Raw genomic sequence first — 21,507 nt, 5'->3', positions numbered from 1 at the left:
AAAGATAGCTCACTATTATCTTTATTAGCTGTGTTGAATTATGACTCTTTCTTTTTTATTAATTTGGCTGAGATCCAAGAATAATCAAGCGCTTTTTGAAGGACAGGTTAAATTAATCAGCCGGAATGGCCTCGGTAGTAAAACAAGCATGTGAGGACATGAGTCAACCTTTGTATGTGTGAACATTATGTGGTAGGGAGGGGTTGAGTGGGAGCAGAAGTACACTGGGAGTGAGAGATAGGGACGCAGGGTGTCAGATGGAGAGCGCAAAACCTCGACGCTTCAAATGTTCCACTCTGCTCGCTTTGATCACTTCAGCCTCTTCTTCACCCACATTATGGATCTCTTATCAGTCATAAGGGAATGCATTATTTTCAAACGCACGCTGACGGACTGACATCAGCTGTCTCATTAAGGTGGATTTTGGAATCAAGGTAGAAACCTTCAGTATGCTGAACCATCCCAAATGTCACTTCCTCTTGTCTTCTCTCCTGTTTTCCTTATATTGCTGGAACAAGGCAACCTGCTCTCTTGGGAAGGGCAGGGATATTTGGCAGCACCCCAAACCGGATCCCACCCTCAAAGGGCAATCTTTCCTACATGACACCTTCCCTCCAGGCTTCCTTTGGGGCTCTGGAACTTCTGCTTTCCAGACAGAAGGAGCCTGGAAGCAGAATGGGAAAGGTGCCTCAATTTGGGACAGTTTCACCCACTCCTTTGTTAGTGGCAGCTTGGACAGAGAGGCTGCCAATGTGGCAAGTGACAGCTACAACAGATGGGAAGAAGATGTGAAAGCATTGGAGTATCTAGGTGTAAGGTCATACTCTTTTTCTCTCTCCTGGCCCAGACTCTTTCCTGATGGAAATGCCAGAGGTCAGCCCAATACTGCTGCTGTGAAGCATTACAGCTACCTCATAGAGAAGCTTCTGGAAAAGAAAATTGAGCCCATTGTCACTCTCCATCACTGGGACCTGCCACAAGTGCTGCAAGAGGATTATGGAGGCTGGAAGAACGAAACTATGGTGGAACTTTTCGAGGAGTTTGCTACTTTTTGTTTCCACACTTTTGGGAGTCATGTTAGGTATTGGCTCACAATGCATAATCCCTACCTGGTGGCTGTGCAGGGATACGGGACAGGCGTGCATGCTCCTGGAGAGAAAGGGGGACCTGCCACCTCGCTTACTGTGGCACACAATCTGATAAAGGTCAGTTACACATGGGGACATGGCAGATTTTGTCAAATTTTTCATGAGAATGTAATTTTTACTCTTCGTGTTCCTCATCTGTTTTGGTTGCAACACCAGCGATATGAAGAATATCTCCAGTTACACACACAAACACAAACTGTGTAAACTTTGAACTCTCACAGCTTTATCATTTTACGATAGACAGTGAATCTTTATATTGCTCGAGTGATTTTAGGTCAGAGGACAGTGAAGCAAGAAAGCCCTGATATTTCATTTTAATATAATCAAATTGGTTATGGCATAGAAAACTTGTGCAACCAAGTGCAAAACCTTGCTGCATGCTTTTTTGTTTTTTGTTTTTTTCTCCTAGACGACACGTCAATTTTATTTATATTGACTGGCTTGTGATAAACACGACAGTTAAAGAGACATTGCGGTCAAAGTCCACCACATCAGCACTTGTCTGCTGGAGAGAAATGGTGTGTGTCAGGAAGTCGGGGAGACATGCTTAATTAATAATCACTTTCAGTTTACGCAAACAAGCACAGATGGTGTACCTGCAGCACCCAGTGAGCAAATAAAACCAAAAAAAATTACCATTTATATGTAATTGTTTTCATAATTACTCTCTTACCTCTCATTTTCCCTCTCCTGATCCAGAATTAACTGTGTTATGTATACCTGTGCTTTTCATAGAGACACATTAAATTTTGCTGAGTCAAACAAGTTTATTTTACAGTGAATATGTTCAGGAAAAAAAAGACAACAAAACCTAAAAACATCACACTAATGTATCTGCTGTTATTTCCAGGCTCACGCAAAAGCATGGCACACCTACAACACCAACTTCCGCGCAACTCAAAAGGGTAAAGTGTCCATTGTTTTGGGCTCCCACTGGGTGGAACCTCAAAGAGGCAAAGCCATTGATGCAAGTGCTGAGCTCTGTCAGGAGTCAATAGAGGCAGCTCTGGGCTGGTTTGCCAGTCCCATCTTTGGTGAAGGGGACTATCCAGTCTCTTTAAAAACCAAGCTTGGGGCTCTTCTGCCTGCATTCACCCCTGAAGAGAAGCTCTGGGTGCAGAAGACAGCTGACTTTTTTGCCCTGTCCTTTGGGCCTAACAACCTCCGTTTGGGGCAGAGTGTAATCGGCTATGGGCAGACGGTAACCCCAGACCTAAGACGACTCCTGGGCTGGATAAAGCTGGAATATGGGAATCCAAGTGTCCTAGTAGCTGAGGGAGGCTGGTTCTCTGAAGCCACTGTGGGAAAGGAAGACACAGTGGGCATCTATCTGATGAAAAGCTTTATCAACCAAGTCTTGCGAGGTAAGCAGAAAGCAGGGAAGAACAAATAAATATGAGTTAGACAATAAAATCATTGAGACACAAACATTTGTCCATCTTACTCTATTATACCTTGTTTTCTTTCATAGCCATTAAGCTTGACGGTGTACAGGTGTTTGGATACATGGCCTGGTCTTTAGTGGATGGATTTGAGTGGAATTATGGGTATAGTATTAGACGAGGCCTTTTTTATGTGGACTTCAGCCAACCAAACAGAACTAGGAGCCCCAAGAGCACCGCTCAGTACTACAGACAAATAGTTAATGATAATGGCTTCCCAAGTGATGAAACCTCGCAAGAGGTGAAAGGCCATTTCCCCTGCAAATTTCACTGGGGTATTGCAGACTCCACTTTACAGGTAACAAGACTAAGATTATTTCCACAGCTATGGAAGACGTACAATAATGCTCTAGACACCTAAAGAACACATTTTAATTGTATTTTTTTGTTTTGTTTTTGTAGGTCCACTTCTACCCTTTCTCCCCACAGTTTACTGACCCTCATTTGTACAGTTGGAACCTGACAGGTGACGGATCTTTGCATCAGGTCCCAGGGGTGAAGCTCCACACCAGGCGAGCACAGTGCACAGACTATTTGGCTATCCGTGATCATCTTAACCTGCTGGAATCGACACGGGCGTCTCACTATCGCTTCGCTCTAAACTGGTCTCTGATTTTACCCCAGGGAGACCTTTCTAATGTAAACACAGAAGCTCTGAGGTAAAGATGCGCGCACACAGTGACAATTCAAATAACACAATTCATGTTATAGCTGTAACTTTACCTGAGTCACACCCCAGGCTACTGACAGAGCAATTTCGAGTTCATACCCACTTACTTTGTCTGAATCAGTCTCTCTGTGTCTACACTCTTGACTTTTACAAAGGTACTACCGCTGTATCATGACCGAACTCAAGAAGCGGGATCTCGAGGCTCTTGTGGTTATTTATTACCCAACACACCGATCTCCAAATCTGGGTTTACCTATGCCACTGCATGCCTCGGGTGGTTGGCTCAATTACAGCACAGTGAACGCTTTTCAGGAATATGCAGCACTTTGTTACCAGGAGCTGGGTCCCTGGGTTCAGAACTGGATCACCATTAACGAGCCAAACAGACTTGTAGATGTTTATTCGAGTGGGGAAGACAAGCATCTGGCAGCTCATAACCTTCTTCTGGCTCATGCAAAAGCCTGGAGGTTGTACGAGAAGGAACATTACGGTCAACAGCAAGGACTGGTATCGTTAGCACTACATGCTGACTGGGCCAAACCTGCTAACCCCTTCCTGGAGTCACACACATTGGCAGCAGAAAGATTCCTTCTGTTTGAACTTGGTCGCTTCTTAGACCCATTGTTGGGGACTAGACGTGAGGAGAACCACAACATGGGGGACTACCCACAAGAAATGAGAGCGTACCTGGAAGAGAGAGCTCGAGTAATGGGCCTTCCTGGATCGCCTCTTCCTAATTTTACTGAGACTGAGAGAGAGGAACTGAGAGGGGCCTTGAGTTTTATCGCCATAAACCATTTTACTACCCGTTTGGTTTCCCCGCGTTCCCACACACAGGACAGTTTTCAGCAGAAACCACCTCCTGATCATGATTGTCTGATTCTTTCTGATCCAACATGGCCCTCTTCTAGCCTGCGGCAAGCTATTGTGCCATGGGGCTTGCGTAAGATGCTAAAGTGGGTTAGCCAGAGGTATGGTGGAGCTATACCTATCATTGTCACCGGGAGTGGGATTGATGATCAGGCTCCTGTTGAGGATAAACTCAGGCAACACTACCTAAGGAGTTACCTGCAGGAGGCACTTAAAGGTGGGCAAACATTTTAGACAATTTTCCTCCTCAGTCCAGGATGTGTTGAGTAACAATATTTGGCAAGAATCAAAATAGAGTCTGCAGTGTTCAGGATGTTGAGACAGAGATACAGTTCCACATGTGATACAGGCTTAATGACCGTATTGCTTCCTACTATAAAAAGCTTTATATACTGAGAAACCATGAAAACCATAAAAACAGAAACGAGGGGCGAGGAAAAACAGTGCCATAAAGGCCATATTGCCCTTTATGGCACTGCCCTTTATGACTCACCTGTATTTGCACATGGAAGCAGTGTAGTTTTCTAACACAATAAAAGCTGTGTTTTTTAGATAAAGTATTCATCTTACTTTTCTGTTGTTATATTTCTATTTCTTTGCAGCTTACCATGTCGATGGAGTCAACTTGCAGGGCTTCTACGTGTGGAAACTCCAAGATCGACACGTACCGCAGTATGGCCTCTTCACCTCAGCCCAACACCAATCCAAAGCCAAAGCCTCCATCAATGTGTACAGAGAAATCATTGCTCTCAGTGGATCCCCTAACAATGACTCAGTTCAGCCCTGCAGGTTTAGCGAGCTGCATGAGCCTTGCTCTATATGTGCATGGATGTTCACAAACAAAGCAATGCTGGTTTTTGGGGGGTGCCTCCTAATAACAGCTGCAATGCTGGCAGCGCTGGTGGTTTTTGTCATAGTCACCAAAAGAAACCAAAGACGTGGCAGAGGAAAAGGGAAAGTTGGGTTGAGCAGGAGGAGAAGAAAGGAAGGAGTGTGTTTGTGTCCACCTGGTGTAAAGCGATAACACTAGGAAAGACTGACTCATTCATGTGTCATAGAAAAAAACCTGTGGCTTACTGACTGGGAAGAGCAGCGACTTGTGTACGCCCCATTTGTGTCTGTTTCTGCTCGTGTGACGAATGTGTGGTTAGTTGTGTAAAATGTAAATAAAAGCAGAACGCAATGATTTGCAAATCTCGTAAGTCTGCATTTTATTCACAGCAGAGCACAGGAAATATATTAAATGTTTAACTGAGATGATGTACCATTTTGAGGAAAATATTATTATTTATTTTGAATTTGAAGCCAGCAACATGTCTTATAAAAGTTGAGACACCATCATGTTTATCACTGTGTAGCACTCACTCTTCTTTTAGTAACAGTCCATTAAGATCTAGAATCTGAGGAGACCAGCTGCTCGTCGTTTGGGAGAGGAATATTGTCCCATTCATGTCTGATATAGGATTGTAGAGGTGCTACAATCCCGCTGGGTGAAAGGTCTAAAATGCAGGCAGATTCATTTATTACACTGACTCTTCCACTAGAAAATCATCCAGTTTAAAGTTTAGCATTGTCTTGCTGAAATATGCAAGGCCTGATGTCATCTGGACGGGAGCATATGTTGCTTAGTGCGTATGTACTTTTCCATATGCACTAATGCACTTCCATACCATATGAGATGTAGGCTTTTTAAACTGAGTGCTGATAACAATACAATACTATTGGATGGATGAAGCTCACAGACCTTGTCTCTTGTGCATAGAGATTCCTCCAAATTTTCTGAATCTTTTGATGATATTATGTAGTATAGATCAGTAGGTATTCCAAATTTTCTATATTTTACCTTGAGGAAAATTATTCTGAAATTGTGCCACAATCTGTAGACAGTTCTTTTGCAGAATGGTGAACTTCTGCCTATCTTTACTTCTGAGAAACCGCCACTCTAAGATGTTCTTTTTATATCCAGTCATGTTACTGAACTGTTGTCAATGAAGTTAAACAGTTGTATCATGTTTCTCTAGCTGTTTCTCATTAGTACCACTTACTTTTCTGGCCTTTTGTTGTCACTGTCCCAACTTTTTGGGACATGTTGCATTTTCACAAAATGTTAAAGTGTCTCAGTTTAAACATGGTTTCTATGCTCTACTGTGAACCACATCGGACATTGCCAAATCATTACATTCTGTTTTTATTTACATTTTACACAACATCCCAATATTTTCAGACTTGTTTTTGTGAAGCTATTTTGTTTTATTGTTTCTACATATTTAAAAGACTGTAAAATGGCAACAGATTTAATGAGTGTTGGAGTGAGAAGCTAGAGCATGTGCCAGTGTTTTATAACCTTACATAAGTGATTACGTGAGCTCTATGTTTTATAATAAACAAATATTAGAAAACACATCAATGCAAAACATCTCATAATGATAAAAGCTAATAAAAAACACGATCTCAAATCACCAATCAGTTTTATAAAAGTGTCTTTCTTTTCATAAGACAACATTTTAAAGGCATTCATTATAACATGTTTTTCCATAGACTGATGTTCATGGGGCAATGATGCCCCCTAGTGTGACTGTTTCCAGGTATGATGAAACACTATGAAACACTTCTCTGTTATTTGTTTAAAAAACATGAATATTTCTCATGTGGGTGCTGTCCTGTGATAAAGCAGCGTGGCTACAGAATTGGGTTTGTGTCTGATTTCTGCACAGTGCAGTTTAACTGACGAAAAAGTCACAAATGTACAGTGGGGTACTTTGGTGTTATATATATATATATATATATATATATACATACATACATACAAATACAATATTATACATGAAGGTTAAAGATAAATATTCCATCCTGATTACAGCATTTAGCCCTTTTAGTCTGTAAAGGTTTGCTGATGCAGATATTTAAGGCTATAAAATATTAGTTTATTTTGATCTGATTGTACTTGGGTTTTGACTCTTTTCTGAAGACATGATGAAAGTCTGATTTGACCAAAAAAGAGCATAGCATTTTCCTTTTCATTAATAAACACAGAGATTTTGTTTAATTTACTTTTATAAAAAAATTTATATTTTTGCATTTCTATTTTCAAACAAAAGATTTAACGATCTTGTTTCTGGTAAATTATGGTCCTAGGTACTACTAGACCATTAGGTGGGCTCATTTCAAACAAGTTACATTTGACTGATTGGTTTATAACTTTGGTAAGTTTTGAGTTACTAGTAAAAAGAATATTTTCGGTTTTCCTCAGATGAAGCGAAAGATTATTTTCTTCAAGCCACATGTTAACAGATTCTAATTTCTGACACAATTTGTTATCCTTAGGATTTCTTACCACTAACTATAAAAGCAGAATTAGAATACAGCTAAGCAGGATCACATCTGAATGGTCGAAGTGGCTTTTGAGTTGTTTCATTTTTGTTTTGTTTTTTTCTACACCTTTTCTACGCATATGTTTGTGTCATCAAAATGCATATAAGGCCTTTGGTCTGATCATCAGATGAAAACGCCTCCTTGCTTGTCTAATGTGTTAGAGGCAGTTTTCACACTGGAGGTGGTGCTTTAACGGCAACAATTACCAACGGCAGTGGTGGCAATATTTAAGTTTTTGACCAAAAGCAAGTTATTACATGTTACTGATTAAATGTAACCTTAAACGCACAACCCCCCCGTACACCTTAATGTATTCATTGTGAGCCGATGAACCAATAGCAGAAGGGATTCGGGATGGCAATACTGATCACATGACCCCTCTCCTCCAGACTGCATGCAGTTTGGTATTAAAATGTTTTCAGTAGCCCCAACCATTGTGTTCTTATACATTTGAGATGACAGACAGACGTTGAGACATTTTGGCAAATTATAACTTTGTATAAATAGCGAGGACTGACGGCGCTCGGCGGCCAGCAGCCTTCCTGTTGTTATTTTTCAGAGTGTATTTAAAACGTGCAGAGCTACTGTAGGCAGAGCAAGCTAGCTTTAGCTTACGTTAGTCAGGTCGGACGGGGACGAGGCCCAAGCCGGACGGGAACACGGGTGAGCCATGGCTAACATCGCAGTTCAGAGGATAAAACGGGAATTCAAGGAAGTGCTTAAAAGTGAAGAGGTGGGTTGTCATGTTTGCCACTCGAAGCTGTTTCTTTAATTTTTTTCCTTTCCTCTTTCCGTGACTGCGGGGGCTGAATGAGAGTGACGCGTCGCTGGCTCAGCTGTCAGATTGCTAATCACCGAACTGCTAGCTTGAGCTAACAGCCTCGCCGATAGCTGTTAATATACCACAGCATGGAAGATAAAGCCAAGAAATTCACTTTTTGCTCCAATTTGGAAGCACGGCCGCATTAAATCATCCACAACTTCTTGTTGCTAGCAGTACTCGGTAGCTTACCATGCCTTCTGTGATGGTAAAGCTAACCGGGATAGCCATAGCAAAGAGTGTTAGGTGGTGTCCGCGTGTTTTATTGAAGGTGTTCTTTGCACATTTACCCTGTACAGGCTTTTCCCTATTCAGATTAGTGTTTATATCAAATATGAATCAGTAGGATTTGCGCAACAAGTTGATCAACTTTGTCTAACGCCTGCGGGGGGTGTTAACTTGTGCTGCATAGTCTGGTTTTGTATTTGGTGACTTAAAACCTTGCGTTCTCCTTTTCTACTTAAGCCATAACGCACATTTGGTCTTCCACCTTTCAGACTAGCAAAAACCAGATAAAGGTGGATCTGGTGGACGAAAACTTCACAGAACTTAAAGGAGAGATAGCAGGGCCACCTGACACGCCATATGAAGGTGAGGAGCTCTGGGGACACGCTCCCTGCTCTCGTGACTACACGGCTGCGTAACTTTTGTGATATTGATAATCACTGAGAAAAGGTTGATCCTAAAGCCTGACTAACTCTTTAAATGCTTGAATTGTTCTTTATGTTTTTCCCTTAATTTCTTCCAGGGGGTAGATATCAACTAGAAATTAAAATCCCAGAGACGTATCCATTCAATCCACCCAAGGTAGGGCTCAATGTCTCCTCCTTCTTATTAATGAAAGAATGAAATACTCTTGAAAGTACTTCTGTACAAAGTTCTCATTTACCGTAAGAATCCAGTAATGCTTTTCTTCTGCATTTTTCTCATCTCAGGTTCGGTTTATCACGAAGATCTGGCATCCCAATATCAGCTCAGTCACAGGTGCAATATGTCTGGACATTCTTAAAGACCAGTGGTGAGTAAATGTGTTCCAAGATTCTTGACATTCTCCATCTGTCAGACATCCATTATGAAATATTTTGTGAAATTTTAAGCCAACTACAGGTCGCTTCTAATGCCTACATGATCAGCAATTGAACAATAGCACAAAGCTTTTAGGTGGTAATTTTGGGAAAATGACTAGATATAAATAGGAGTAAATAAAAGATTGTGTAATGCATTTTGTTTGGTCATAATATTTAGGTTTTCTAAGTAATCTCGCAAGTGTCAGAGGCCACGGTGCGGTACTATGAATAGTGGTTGCTTTAAAAACAGCGTGTATGTGGTTTCAGGGCGGCAGCTATGACACTGAGGACGGTTCTCTTGTCATTACAAGCCTTACTGGCAGCCGCAGAACCAGATGACCCACAGGATGCTGTGGTAGCCAATCAGGTGGGTGTGTATTTATGTTTTCACTTCTTTTCCTGCTCGAACATGATGCATCTCTACTAGCAGTTGTTACTAAATGTGTATTTACATGTATACCGTACTACAGATGTGCCTTATTGTGACTAACATTACTACAGTATTGCTATAATCTGTCTTATATATATATCCAGTATGTTACATTGGAAATGGAAAAAATGTGGGGTCATTGTGTAATTTTGTAACAATCTGTTTAACTATTTAGCTACTTACTTTGAAGCCTGGTTAATTCTGCAGCCTCTGATCACTTGCAGTGCAGAGTGTATTCAGAATACATCAGAGTTTTGTCCTTAGCCATTTGTGTTAGCTTCACAGTTTGAGGCCCTGGATTGTTCCCTCAAATGGCTATAGACAGTTTGATGTTTTCTTACTGTTCAGTGGTATACCAATACTGCATGTAGGGTTAGTTTCTTTTTTGTTTGTCGCAGTAAATAAAGTTTGTTACCAAAAACAGATTATTATATAACATGATCATTTTTGGAATATAGTCAAAATTTTAAGTAAAAATGAAATTCTTTCTCCAGAAAAGAGTCAAAATGTGGAGATTTTGTTTATGTGCTAAAAGAAAATAATTTTGTAACTAAAACCAATTCTGTAATATGATTTCACTAACTCTCTAATCCACCTTGTACAGGGTATAGCAGCCATGCTCTAATCTCCACATTTAGACTTTTTCTCAAAATAGTATTTTCTTAATGTGGCCCTAATACTCTGTAATTTACTGAGGGTTTTTTTAGAGAAAAAGGCATCCAAAGCCTTTGCACTTTACATTATTTTGGCTTTGTATCAAATACATTCATTCTTCATATACAAGGTAAATGGCAGCCAAACCCTGTAAAACTTGGCAGTTGATCCCTTCAACATTGATCGCAGTTTGTTTTGTTTTTTTTAAGTGTAGGAAATGCATTATTCTGTGATCCTGTGAGAGGTCAGTGGGCTGTGTCTCGTCTTTTCATTTTAAAAGATTTCATTTTCTAGAAATCCGTGTAGCGATGGCATCCAGCCTATAATTTTTGGAATGTAATCTTACTCTGAGCATATTATTAAACCTACAGTTACTAATCACTTATAAAGTTGATTTATCCTTTGGTGAGCACCATGCACTCCAGTGAAACACAAAGTAATGAAATGAGGTTAAAAAGGAGGAGTGGTATAAATGTGTTTGATATGCATATCACAACAGTGAGTTTTTCTTTTAAGTTTACACTAAAACGTGTTTCAAAGTTGATCAGCTCTTATAATACATCAGTTTCAGTGGCAAAGATTAACTTCTGTGATGTACAGTAACGGAAGTATCAGTTCTCTGAAATTGTGTATGACCAAAGAAAACTTCTAAAGTGCATTTGGGTAAAGTGCATATTACCATGTGGGATACGTGACCCGTCATAGCGTTAAAAGGATATGAATGCGCTCCCTATATGTATTTTATTCCCCGACCCATCTAACAGCCATGATTGCATCAAAAGGACATTCACCAGATGTGAAGTTTGTGGTCTTGTGTGTGTGGGTTTTTTTTTTTTTTTTTTTTTTTTTTTTTTTATTCATGAGATTAAAATTATGGTAATGCTTGAAAAAAGCACGACATACTGCACTGCTTCGTCATGACTACACTCCTGCCCCCTTCACCTTTGCACTATGGTGCATACTGAAATGCTTCTATTTTGATAGAGCAGCTTAACCTTCAATTTTGAGGAAGTGGAACTGGCAGAGAAAGAAGTCTAGTAAGTAGAGCTAATGGCAAATGATTATGCTGGTGGCCCTGGGGGGCATAACTTGGTGAATGTCAGTACACACACCTAAGGGACAAGTATCCTGATCATACTTCTGCTACCCTAAATCTGCTTTAGAAACTGACACTTCAAAGCTAGGGACCTGGCTCTCCTCACCAGCAACAATCCTCTACATGTTAGTTGTTTTCTTGCTGTTTGAGGTAAAAGGCGAAAATGCATTTTTGCAAGTCTTGATAGGGAACCTCTAGAGAGCAAGAGATAAATGTCCCCACCATTGTTGGGTATTATCAAAAGTTTCCAATTCCCCCCCCAAAATTGTATTAACAGGAATCTGCATCTAATGTCTTATTCACTCAGCAGCTTCACTGTTAATAGTTTATAGTGATGGGAAATCTACACTCTAAATTTCAGCTGAATAATGCCTAAACAGCATGGAAACCGAGCGCTTGGCAGAAATGGCTACCTGGCAAAGTACAGCTCTATCACTTCCTCTGGCCCCGTTAGTAATCTGTTGTGTACAAAATGGTACAGAAGATTGTGTTGCACCACCCCCAAAAGATATGTTAATTGTGACCCTGAATACTTAATTTCTCAACACAATGCCAACATTGTGCTTTTTAAATGTTTCAAATCTAGATCATTTTTCTCTTGGCATTGATGACCTATATACAAGTGTTTTTGTTATGGAGGGTGGTGTACATTATTTTAACACAAATGTAAAGCTGTTTTTTTTTTTTTTTTTCCCCATTTGTTTTTACCGCGCAGTACAAGCAGAATCCAGAGATGTTTAAACAGACAGCAAGACTCTGGTCTCACGTCTACGCAGGCGCTCCCGTCTCCAGTCCGGAGTACACACGCAAAATAGACAAACTCTGTGCCATGGGCTTTGAAAAAGTAAGCGTCTCCAAATCTTCTCTCTCCCCTGCTTTGAATTGCGATGTTAAACTCTTGCAGAATAAATCAGTGTGTGTGACTGGTTTTGTTTTCCTCCGCAGAATGCAGTAATAGTGGCATTGTCGTCGAAATCCTGGGATGTGGAGACGGCGACAGAGCTGCTGCTCAGTAACTGAGTACTTCTGGCACCTTCTTCATCTTCCACTTAATCACAATCTCTCCCTCATACCACACGCATCCTCTCTCTCTCGAATTCCCACTGTCTGAAGGCGTCTCTTCCCTTAATGTATCCTCTGTTTCAAAGTGGACTCCTCACATCTACACTCGCCCTCTTCTCCAGCCCCGCCTTTATCCCCTCTGTGTTGCATCTCTCATCTGCACTCGTCACCGTCTGCTGTACAACACTCCAATCAGCTGCTCCGTGAGCTCTAATCTCTGGTTTCTTAATTCATTCAACATTCCACTCAGAGCTACAATCAGAAATCCAATCGCACCTCACCACCTTTGAAACAAATGCCAGACTTAAGACCCCACCCACATCCGCCAAACTCCCAGCTATTTCTGGCTCTGTGCAAGAAGCAGCTGACAGCAGCTTATCCTTGCCTATGCAGTGCATTTTACTTTAATTTGTGAAACCCTTGGTGGGAGAGAGTCAAGCCATTTAGGGGAGGGGCTCTTTTGAACCTGGTCCTGATTTAACACTTTTGGGGCTGTTTTTCTGGACGGGGATTAAGCTGAGATTTTGAACTTTGAAATTGGAGACTAGGTCAAAACCTTCTTGCACTGTTTCCAAACCATACCTTAATCCCTTCACTATTCCAAAATAAAAACTTAGTAATGTTGGCGTCATTTCTAACAGCATAGATTGCTAAATAGAGAATTTATAATTTGAGATGTAATATTAGGAATTTTTTTTTTTTAAATTTCACAATGATACATTACTGCAAGTATCTGTCTAAATCCAATCATAGACATATTTGTTATATTGTGGGAGTTTTCAGGGCAACAACAGTGCTTTAATTGGACATAAAATTGAGGGGAAAGTCAAAAAATGCAACAAAGTAAATCCAGAACTTGTGCATCAGCTTATTCTGTGCTCTGGAAATCAGTTCATCAAGTGTCACAAAGGTGTTCACACAGTAGCCATATTCATTTTCATGCCATGTTTCACCCTCTTCAGCTGTTGGCAATTGACCCAAAATCCAGGAAATCTTCAGTTACTGTCCTCACAACCTGTTCTTCACTTGGCTTACTTCCTTTCTTCCTTTACCCCCACATTTTTTTAAAAAAAATATCATGTTTTATTTGGATATGACTTCTACAGGAATACATTTTGATTCTTGTTTTTAAACGGAGAGAAAATAAACACATTCAGCAGTAACACAACCTGTCACAAGTCTGGATAAAAAAAAATGGTTCAAAATGATAGAAAAATATTGCGTCAACCTACCTAGGCCAACAGATAAAATGTCAATGATTCATCTGTAAATAAAATATTGAAGTCTGTGTAAATTAATCCACCCTCTGTCCTTTCTGTGTTGCCTCTCTCACACACGCACACACACTCTCACGCACACTACTTGACAATAATGTGAAGTTCAGTTTTTAATGGATAAACATATATTGAAAAACAGGATTTTTGTTTTCCAATCATTTGTGGCGTTTTGAGCATTTGTTCTTGTTTCGCTTTGTGTGAATTTGAATAAAAACTAGACTGAGCCACTAAAATTGCTATACTAATGTCATATAATAGAAATGTAATCTATAGGGATTTAAGTTCCATACTGAAATTCAATATTCAGTGTTTTGAGCATTCATATTATAGCTTATATTTAAGTCCTTGTTCAAGAAGGCAAATTTTCTGAGCAGTCAGAGCTTCAACAAGCAAAAGATGCAGGCATTCTGATAATATTCAGAGCATCTTTCTCATAGTGCAGATAACAGGTGGCCTGCTTGGTACCATGTTGTGCCATGTTGAACCCATCCAAGAAACCCTGGCAGTAATCTGAGGGCTGTTTCAGCCTGCACATTTGCTCCGAAAAGGCAAGAAAAAAAAAGCAACCTCTGATATGTATGTTTTGTAATCAAAAGAGGATATTGTAGATTTAACTGTACAGCATTCACTGCTCAATAAAGCAGTCTCAGGCAAGTAGCTAGAGCTCATTTTCGATCCTTTCATTAAAAGCTGACGTGTCGCTCGCATCTACCATCTGGAACTCTTCATAACATCCCCTAATCGACCGAGCCGCTCTAATCTGAATACGTGACACAGAAATAGTATGCTTCCTTGCTCAGGTAATGGCACTGAGATAATCATTGTGTTATTAAAATGACACAAAATAAAGTAACTTGCTGCATTATTAAAGTCCCGAAGGCTTCAAAGTGGCTGACTTCATCGCAGCTGCGTCACTTTCTGTCAGCCGCTCTGCAATAGATGATGATTGGTGTGATATTCAGGTGCATTGTTAAATATTTTATCATGGCAAAACTAAAGCGCACAGCTCTTAACATCCTGACGGGGTGTTTCAGTGAGTTAAGAGTAGTGTTTCCACTGTGAGCATGTAGTTTCAGCAGAAACTGCAGGGGGTTTTCTGTGGTGTATAAAAGCCCTGTGCTGTGCTTTATGTGGCTGCCATCTTTCTGGAAAAGGGCCATGTTGCATCAAATTCCAATAAAACATTACCAGTGTGATATATGAAGCTAAAGGAAATCCCTCAGCTGTAAAGTGAAAGGTGACACTTTATTAATTGTGGGGAATAGATGCACACTAACAGCACCCTTAATCACAAGCATTTCAAGAGTGTTATAATAAACATGAATAAACATATACATATGTTTCTCTAATTAATAATGAAAAATGTATTGTTATATTTGTATCATAAATAATTGTTTAAATTAAAATGAGTATGCCTTTCCTATTTAAAAGCCTGGGCTTTACAAAACCTGCTACTTTAGGTTCAGTCAGCTGATATGAAATGTTCATTTTTTATGAAGTCGATTCTAGTTGAAAAAACACTACTTCTCACTTTTTCATTATGCCTTTCATTAATTTCAACGTTTTACTGCCAGTCTGTCCCTTGTTTGATTGAATGATAGATTTACAATCCCCTGAATTTCAAATTCCCATCTTTCCTTGTTGACATAATGGCAGCATGTTGCAGGAGCAGACCAGTTCCCCACCTGACTTCACAGGCGAATAGCCCCATGTGTGGCGAGGCGATGATTCGTGGGCATCCTGTTTCTCTTGGTCTGCTGCTGCTATGTGATAGCTGGAGTTTTATTCCGTGTCTCAGTCAGCAGACATGCTGCCTCCCCTGCCAAACATTAGGAGCTGGCCTTACAGCAAAGACAGCCAGAGGAAACAGCTTGCTGCTATCTGCATCTGAGTTCAACTGGGGTTGAACGCTCATCATGTAGATCTCGAGGAATGAAACCAAGACCTGTTAGATTACCTGTCGAGGCCACCTTTAATTTCTTCTTTGGAGTTATTAGTTACCAAGAGGCTTGCTAGCAATGTTCCCAATAATCTTTCTGGTGATGCTGCTTCCCAAAGGTGAGTCAAACTTAAGCCTGTCTTCTTTTGGGAAAAAAAGAGACCTCTCCATTTTGCTTTTAATTAATTAGACTAGATTATATCATTTAACTTATGCTTACATTATTTTTCATAACTGTATAAAGTCACAAATGCTTGCACTATTACCACCTATAATAGTTTAAAATATTTTCTTCATGTGGCCTTAAAATGTATTGTTTTAACAAACAGCAAGAAAAAGGAAACCAATCATTGAGACCCTCATTAAAATCTGTGACTACAAGGAGCTATTTTAGCCTCCTGCATGTTGACAGACCGCTTGTGTCTCCTCGCAGTGATTCACTCTGCTCAGGGTCATTATGCCCAGAAACTCCTGAATGATTTGATGGAGAACTACTCCAGTGCCCTGCGGCCTGTGGACGACACTGACAGAGCCCTCAACGTCACCCTGCAGGTCACCCTCTCTCAAATCAAAGACATGGTGCGTGCGCGCTCATCAGCAAGTCTTGTTTCGTGTGCCACACATTCTGGTTAGAGGCGAGTTATAAATGGAAGAGGTTAATTATGTCCACAACTAAAATTAAACACCTCACTGAGAGTCATAGCATTTCTTTTAAATAGTCTAGCTGCAGAAACTTAAAAATACACTTTCTGTTTAGCTGTTAAGGTGATTCATGCACACAAAAGGGGCAACAGCATCTGATTTATGTATGTTGAATAATATGTGGTAATCACGAGTAGCGTGTTCTGCTTACAGCATTACTGTGCAGTCAATAGTTGGCATAAAATGTATTGGCCAATACATTAGCCACAGTGCAGTAAAACTAATGACATCGATTTAGCAGAAAACATGCAAATGCAAAGAACTGAGTTTTTTTTAACTTGACGCTGAGCCCAGCATGAAGGAAAACATGGAGGTGAACAGACCTTTTATTCTGAACGTTGTCCATGACTTCCTATTGTACAAACCGACCGGCTGGTGGCTTACTCGGCCGGGTCAGGTTCCCGTTTGGGTTCAGTGCTGCGTCACTCCACAGTGAATTAGCAATTCACTGTGGAGTGTGTGCGTTTGGGCGTGCGTAGTTGAAGACACAAAACCAGCTGCTGAATGTAATGTTTCCATACAGTATCTGGGCATTTGTTGTCGTCACTCTGTCATAGTTTGGAAGAAACGGATGCGAGCCAGACAGCAAATGAGTGTGTGTGCACCCTGGAGTGTCCTGTTACCAAAGCGGTTATGTGTTCCCCCAACCTCCTTTACTGTGCTCATCCACCTGATATTGACAGACGGGTCTGGATTTCAGCCATTGTGAAGCTTTGTGTTTGTCCACCTGGTGTTGATGAGCAGTGAACCGAGAAGATCTAGAGGGTTTTTTTCTTACTGTCTGTTGTGTGTAGATATACAGTTATAAGACACAGTAACAGAGGCATGTGCAGAAATTCATAACCTCTTATAGACCTTAAAAGTTTTTAGCAGTTGTGGATTTGACATTAGGAGTCTGGTGTTAACTGATACCTTAACCAATCATCAAAAATTAGTTCTTCTAAGCATCTGAGTGAAGATGCTGCGAGAAATTCAAAGTTATTTTTGAAAGGTATCTTTGAAAAAAAGAGGAAGTTTTTAATGTTAGGCTTTGGGTTATATGACAGCAAGATGCACATGCTGCAAGAATATGAAACTAAAATAAGGCCATATCCTGTCAGAGGACAGTAACCAGGCCTTAAAACTCACCACAAACTACTAAAGGAAAACCAAGCTGTAGCTGGTGTTTTTCACAACTGCCATGACATGACCATCAGTGGCCATGTCATTCTTGCAGATTGCAAGCATGCATTATGTCTCATGGTTTAAAAATATCCCAGAGTTCTAAGCAATGTGTAAATATAATAGAGAATTTTTAGATGAAGACGCTGGCAATAACGCTTCTGCAAGGTGTGATATATGTCAATGAGACAAATACCACAGTTCCTCTTTTTTCTGTCAGTGTCTTATTATTTTCATACAGTATAAATTATAAATTGAAATGATCAGTGCAATAACATTTATTTAGCATTGTGAGCTGCAGGGATCATTGTGTGTGTTTGTGTTTTTTAATATCTTCACACTTAAAGTAATCAAAAAAATAAATAATTCTTCCAGAGGCACCAAAATGGTTGCATGCTACTTTGTGTTTGCATACATTTGCAGGTCCTTTTTTTGTGACTAGTATGACTGTGACTGTGTAGGATGAAAGGAACCAGGTGCTGATTGCCTACCTGTGGATTAGGCAAACATGGCATGATGCTTACCTGAAGTGGAATAAGGAGGACTATGATGGACTGGATGTGATCCACATCCCTAGCAGCCTGGTGTGGAGGCCTGACCTCGTTCTCTATAATAAGTATGCCCACATAGATTAATTTTCCAGAAACACAGAATGTGGACAAATCTTCTTGCTGCCATTAATGTCTTTTATATTATAATTCAATATAAAGTTTATTCACAATGTTTAAAGACTACTTGTGAGATTATAAATACTAGAAGACACTGAATCTGACCACTGTTTAACCAAATCACACACATGACTTGCCAGTTGGTCTCAACTTGTTTTCCTCCTCTAGAGCTGATGATGATTTCTCTGGGCCCATGGACACCAATGTGAGGCTGCGCTACAATGGGGAGATAACCTGGGATGCTCCTGCCATCACCAAAAGCTCCTGCGTGGTGGACGTCTCCTACTTCCCCTTTGACAGCCAGGAATGTAACCTCACCTTTGGTTCCTGGACTTACAATGGCAACCAGGTCTGGATAAATACTCCCCATACTACCATAACTTGTTTAACACAATGTATATAGAACAGCATGCTGTGGAGGATAAACCCATATTGATTCTGTGTAGTTTGCATTTCTTTTCAGGATAGGGGCAATCTGGGTCACCTAAATTTACCAGGCCACCTAAAATGGTTAAATGACACAAGACCCAGCTCTTGCTGTGACTCTGACCTCTGTGTTAGATCAGAGAGTAACTGACATTGACCTTTTTGACATGTAGATCAGGTACACATTGCTCATTGTATTTGTCGTCATACATGTGTGTGTACATACTTTTTACTTGGTAAATGTGTCCCTTCTCTCTATTTCCAGGTAGACATCATTATGGGCATGGACAGTGGTGACCTGTCAGACTTTGTGGAAAATGTTGAGTGGGAGTGCCGTGGAATGCCGGCCACCAAGAATGTCATAATGTATGGTTGTTGCTCTGACCCGTATCCAGACATCACCTATACAGTACTCCTGCAGCGCCGCTCCTCCTTTTACATCTTCAACCTCCTTCTTCCCTGCTTCCTCATCTCCTTCTTGGCCCCTCTGGGCTTCTATCTGCCTGCAGACTCTGGGGAAAAGGTTTCCCTGGGGGTGACAGTTCTTCTAGCTTTAACAGTGTTCCAGCTCATGGTGGCTGAGAGCATGCCGCCCTCAGAAAGTGTGCCTCTCATAGGTAAGAAGGTTTTTTTTTGTTTTGTTTTTTTGTTAAATATATTTAATAGCTTGTTTTTGTTGCATGGTTTATGTTTCTGTCACTCTATAATTTCCAAAAAATATACCAGAAATTGTACAGGCATGCATGGTCCAAAAATGACCTATGATCTAGTGATGCATTGGTATATTTTCAGTTTTCAAATTAAATGTACCCTTAAGAATTTTACTGTTAGAACTTGAGCCATATTTGTCTAATGTAGCATAGCTAAAGGTTACACCTTTAAACTTTAAAAGGGTCACTGGGGCAGATACTGAATGAGAGGCAGGTGTACATGTTGGAGAAGTTGACATTCCATAAGTTACAGGACGAACATGTCCAAATAGTTAAAGCACACCCTATAATCTGACCTGGAGTAGGGAATCTTAAAATGTGAACAAAAAGTATTTGTGCGTCTGCTTTCATATGCATATGAACTTGAGCGACATCCCAATGCTAGTCCATAGGGTTTAATATGATGTCGGGCCACTTGCTAGTACCTACAGTGTCTTAATGGTCGCGGACTTTTCTTCCATCTTTTTTTTGTTCCTTCCTGTTACACAGGGAAGTACTATATTGCCACTATGACAATGGTCACAGCCTCCACATCTCTCACCATCTTCATCATGAACATTCACTTCTGTGGTGTGGAGGCCAAACCAGTTCCACACTGGGCAAAAGTCCTCATCATTGACTACATGTCGAAGATTTGTTTTGTTTATGAAGTGGGTGAGAACTGTGCCTCCGCCTCCTCTTCGTCTTCTCACTCCACCCAGGACGAAGTCCGTCACCAGCAGTTCAACACTCACATTCATTCAAATGGTAAACCTGGGAGGCAAAGTAGCCGAGAGGACCGGCATAGCGACAAGTATCCCAGATCCCAGAGCTCCAAGCTGCAGCAGCATCCAAGAGTTCAGCACCACATCACCAGAGATGACAGCAGCCACATATCTACTTTTGAACCCGGAAAGTATGAAAGCTCTAATGGTAAAATTCCGATAAACGACTACTATAAAGAAGACCATAAGGTCCCGTATTGTTCTGAGGACCAGAAGATTCCCTGCTGCCCTGAGGACAAAAAGCCTCTACCTCAGGGTCCCACTGTAACCTTTGGCCCCTGTGTCTTCTGCACCCATGGCAGTGGCTTCGCTGGTATGGACACTAAGCTAGTGCGCAATGTTGAGTACATAGCAAACTGTTTTAGAGAGCAGAGAGCCACGTGCGCCAAGGGGGCAGAATGGAAAAAGATAGCTAAGGTCATGGACAGATTCTTCATGTGGATTTTCTTTATCATGGTTTTCCTCATGAGCATCCTCATCATCGGTAAGGCACCATGACCAACATGTGGTTCTCCAGATTTTTTTTTTAATTTGCATATTTATACAGAAGGTCAAATGGGACCATTTTCATTTTTTATAAACAAATGGGACAATCAAACATACTTGAACTTTGCAGCTTTTCTTTATTAATCATCAAAAACAAATTTCAGCTTTCATTCGCTGGTTTGTCCACATGCATTCAAGCCACTCTGCATTCCTTACCTTTAAAATATGTTTAACCTATTATGTCTTCAACACATAATGATTTCATATACTGTACATAGTGATATAAGTTTTTTGTTGTTGATCTAAAACACAACAAAATGAGCCAGACCATGACACATACAGTATGTGCAGGCAATGCCAAATAACAGATCTATTGAAACCACAGTTCATAAATCACTGCTTTCAGTTTACTTCATCTCGTTAATACATTCGATTTTACTACTTTGTCAGCTATACAGTCTATAGCATCTCAATGTGTAGCTCGCTACATCCTCCATCAATCATGCCTTTGATGTAGGAGTACTTCATCATCTGACCATTGAATACATGTGAGGGGATCAGCTGTCAAGTTAAAATATGACCAGTGGAGACAGCACATGTCTTATTCACAACTGTGTAATCAGACGCCTGGGGCCGAGAGACGCAGCGTCAGTGCTAGCTCCTGATCGGCAGAATCATTTTTCTGTTCAAAATCATCCAGTGAATAGTTAATGAGCAAGCTTTGTTTGTAGCACAGCCAGGGC

At 40.6% G+C, this 21,507-nt stretch overlaps 3 protein-coding genes across 3 annotated transcripts; all 3 read left to right on the top strand.

The window, feature by feature from the left end:
* The first annotated feature begins 221 nt into the window (after positions 1-221).
* Positions 222-6,593, top strand: klb (klotho beta). The gene is made up of 6 exons (XM_005467671.4): positions 222-1,205; positions 1,999-2,512; positions 2,620-2,888; positions 2,993-3,249; positions 3,416-4,347; positions 4,733-6,593. The coding sequence occupies exons 1-6, from the start codon at positions 450-452 to the stop codon at positions 5,152-5,154; spliced, it is 3,150 nt and encodes a 1,049-aa protein (XP_005467728.1). The 5' UTR covers positions 222-449; the 3' UTR covers positions 5,155-6,593.
* A 1,267-nt stretch (positions 6,594-7,860) lies between these two features.
* On the top strand, positions 7,861-13,929 carry ube2ka (ubiquitin-conjugating enzyme E2Ka (UBC1 homolog, yeast)). The gene is made up of 7 exons (XM_003444753.5): positions 7,861-8,235; positions 8,820-8,913; positions 9,071-9,129; positions 9,258-9,340; positions 9,657-9,756; positions 12,285-12,413; positions 12,515-13,929. The coding sequence occupies exons 1-7, from the start codon at positions 8,173-8,175 to the stop codon at positions 12,587-12,589; spliced, it is 603 nt and encodes a 200-aa protein (XP_003444801.1). The 5' UTR covers positions 7,861-8,172; the 3' UTR covers positions 12,590-13,929.
* Positions 13,930-15,926: 1,997 nt separating this feature from the next.
* On the top strand, positions 15,927-20,776 carry LOC100699200 (neuronal acetylcholine receptor subunit alpha-9-II). Its single transcript, XM_003444636.5, has 6 exons — positions 15,927-15,966; positions 16,281-16,426; positions 18,172-18,326; positions 18,547-18,727; positions 19,070-19,421; positions 20,004-20,776. The coding sequence occupies exons 1-6, from the start codon at positions 15,927-15,929 to the stop codon at positions 20,774-20,776; spliced, it is 1,647 nt and encodes a 548-aa protein (XP_003444684.2).
* Positions 20,777-21,507: the final 731 nt, after the last annotated feature.

This window comes from Oreochromis niloticus, linkage group LG2, assembly GCF_001858045.2.
Source record: "Oreochromis niloticus isolate F11D_XX linkage group LG2, O_niloticus_UMD_NMBU, whole genome shotgun sequence".
In the NCBI taxonomy this organism is placed as follows: domain Eukaryota; kingdom Metazoa; phylum Chordata; class Actinopteri; order Cichliformes; family Cichlidae; genus Oreochromis; species Oreochromis niloticus.
This window is presented reverse-complemented; position numbering and strand designations above follow the sequence as displayed.

What these genes read in the sequence shown, in the direction of transcription:
- LOC100699200 (XM_003444636.5), top strand. Translation starts at nt 15,927, where the DNA reads ATGTTCCCAATAATCTTTCTGGTGATGCTGCTTCCCAAAG. An exon ending in GGTGATGCTGCTTCCCAAAG is followed by an intron (nt 15,967 to 16,280) that starts GTGAGTCAAACT and finishes GTCTCCTCGCAG; the next exon opens with TGATTCACTCTGCTCAGGGT. An exon ending in GACCTCGTTCTCTATAATAA is followed by an intron (nt 18,327 to 18,546) that starts GTATGCCCACAT and finishes TTCCTCCTCTAG; the next exon opens with AGCTGATGATGATTTCTCTG.
- klb (XM_005467671.4), top strand. Translation starts at nt 450, where the DNA reads ATGCTGAACCATCCCAAATGTCACTTCCTCTTGTCTTCTCTCCTGTTT. An exon ending in TGGCACACAATCTGATAAAG is followed by an intron (nt 1,206 to 1,998) that starts GTCAGTTACACA and finishes TGTTATTTCCAG; the next exon opens with GCTCACGCAAAAGCATGGCA. An exon ending in CCTGCAGGAGGCACTTAAAG is followed by an intron (nt 4,348 to 4,732) that starts GTGGGCAAACAT and finishes ATTTCTTTGCAG; the next exon opens with CTTACCATGTCGATGGAGTC.
- ube2ka (XM_003444753.5), top strand. Translation starts at nt 8,173, where the DNA reads ATGGCTAACATCGCAGTTCAGAGGATAAAACGGGAATTCAAGGAAGTG. An exon ending in AAGTGCTTAAAAGTGAAGAG is followed by an intron (nt 8,236 to 8,819) that starts GTGGGTTGTCAT and finishes TCCACCTTTCAG; the next exon opens with ACTAGCAAAAACCAGATAAA. An exon ending in ATCCATTCAATCCACCCAAG is followed by an intron (nt 9,130 to 9,257) that starts GTAGGGCTCAAT and finishes TTCTCATCTCAG; the next exon opens with GTTCGGTTTATCACGAAGAT.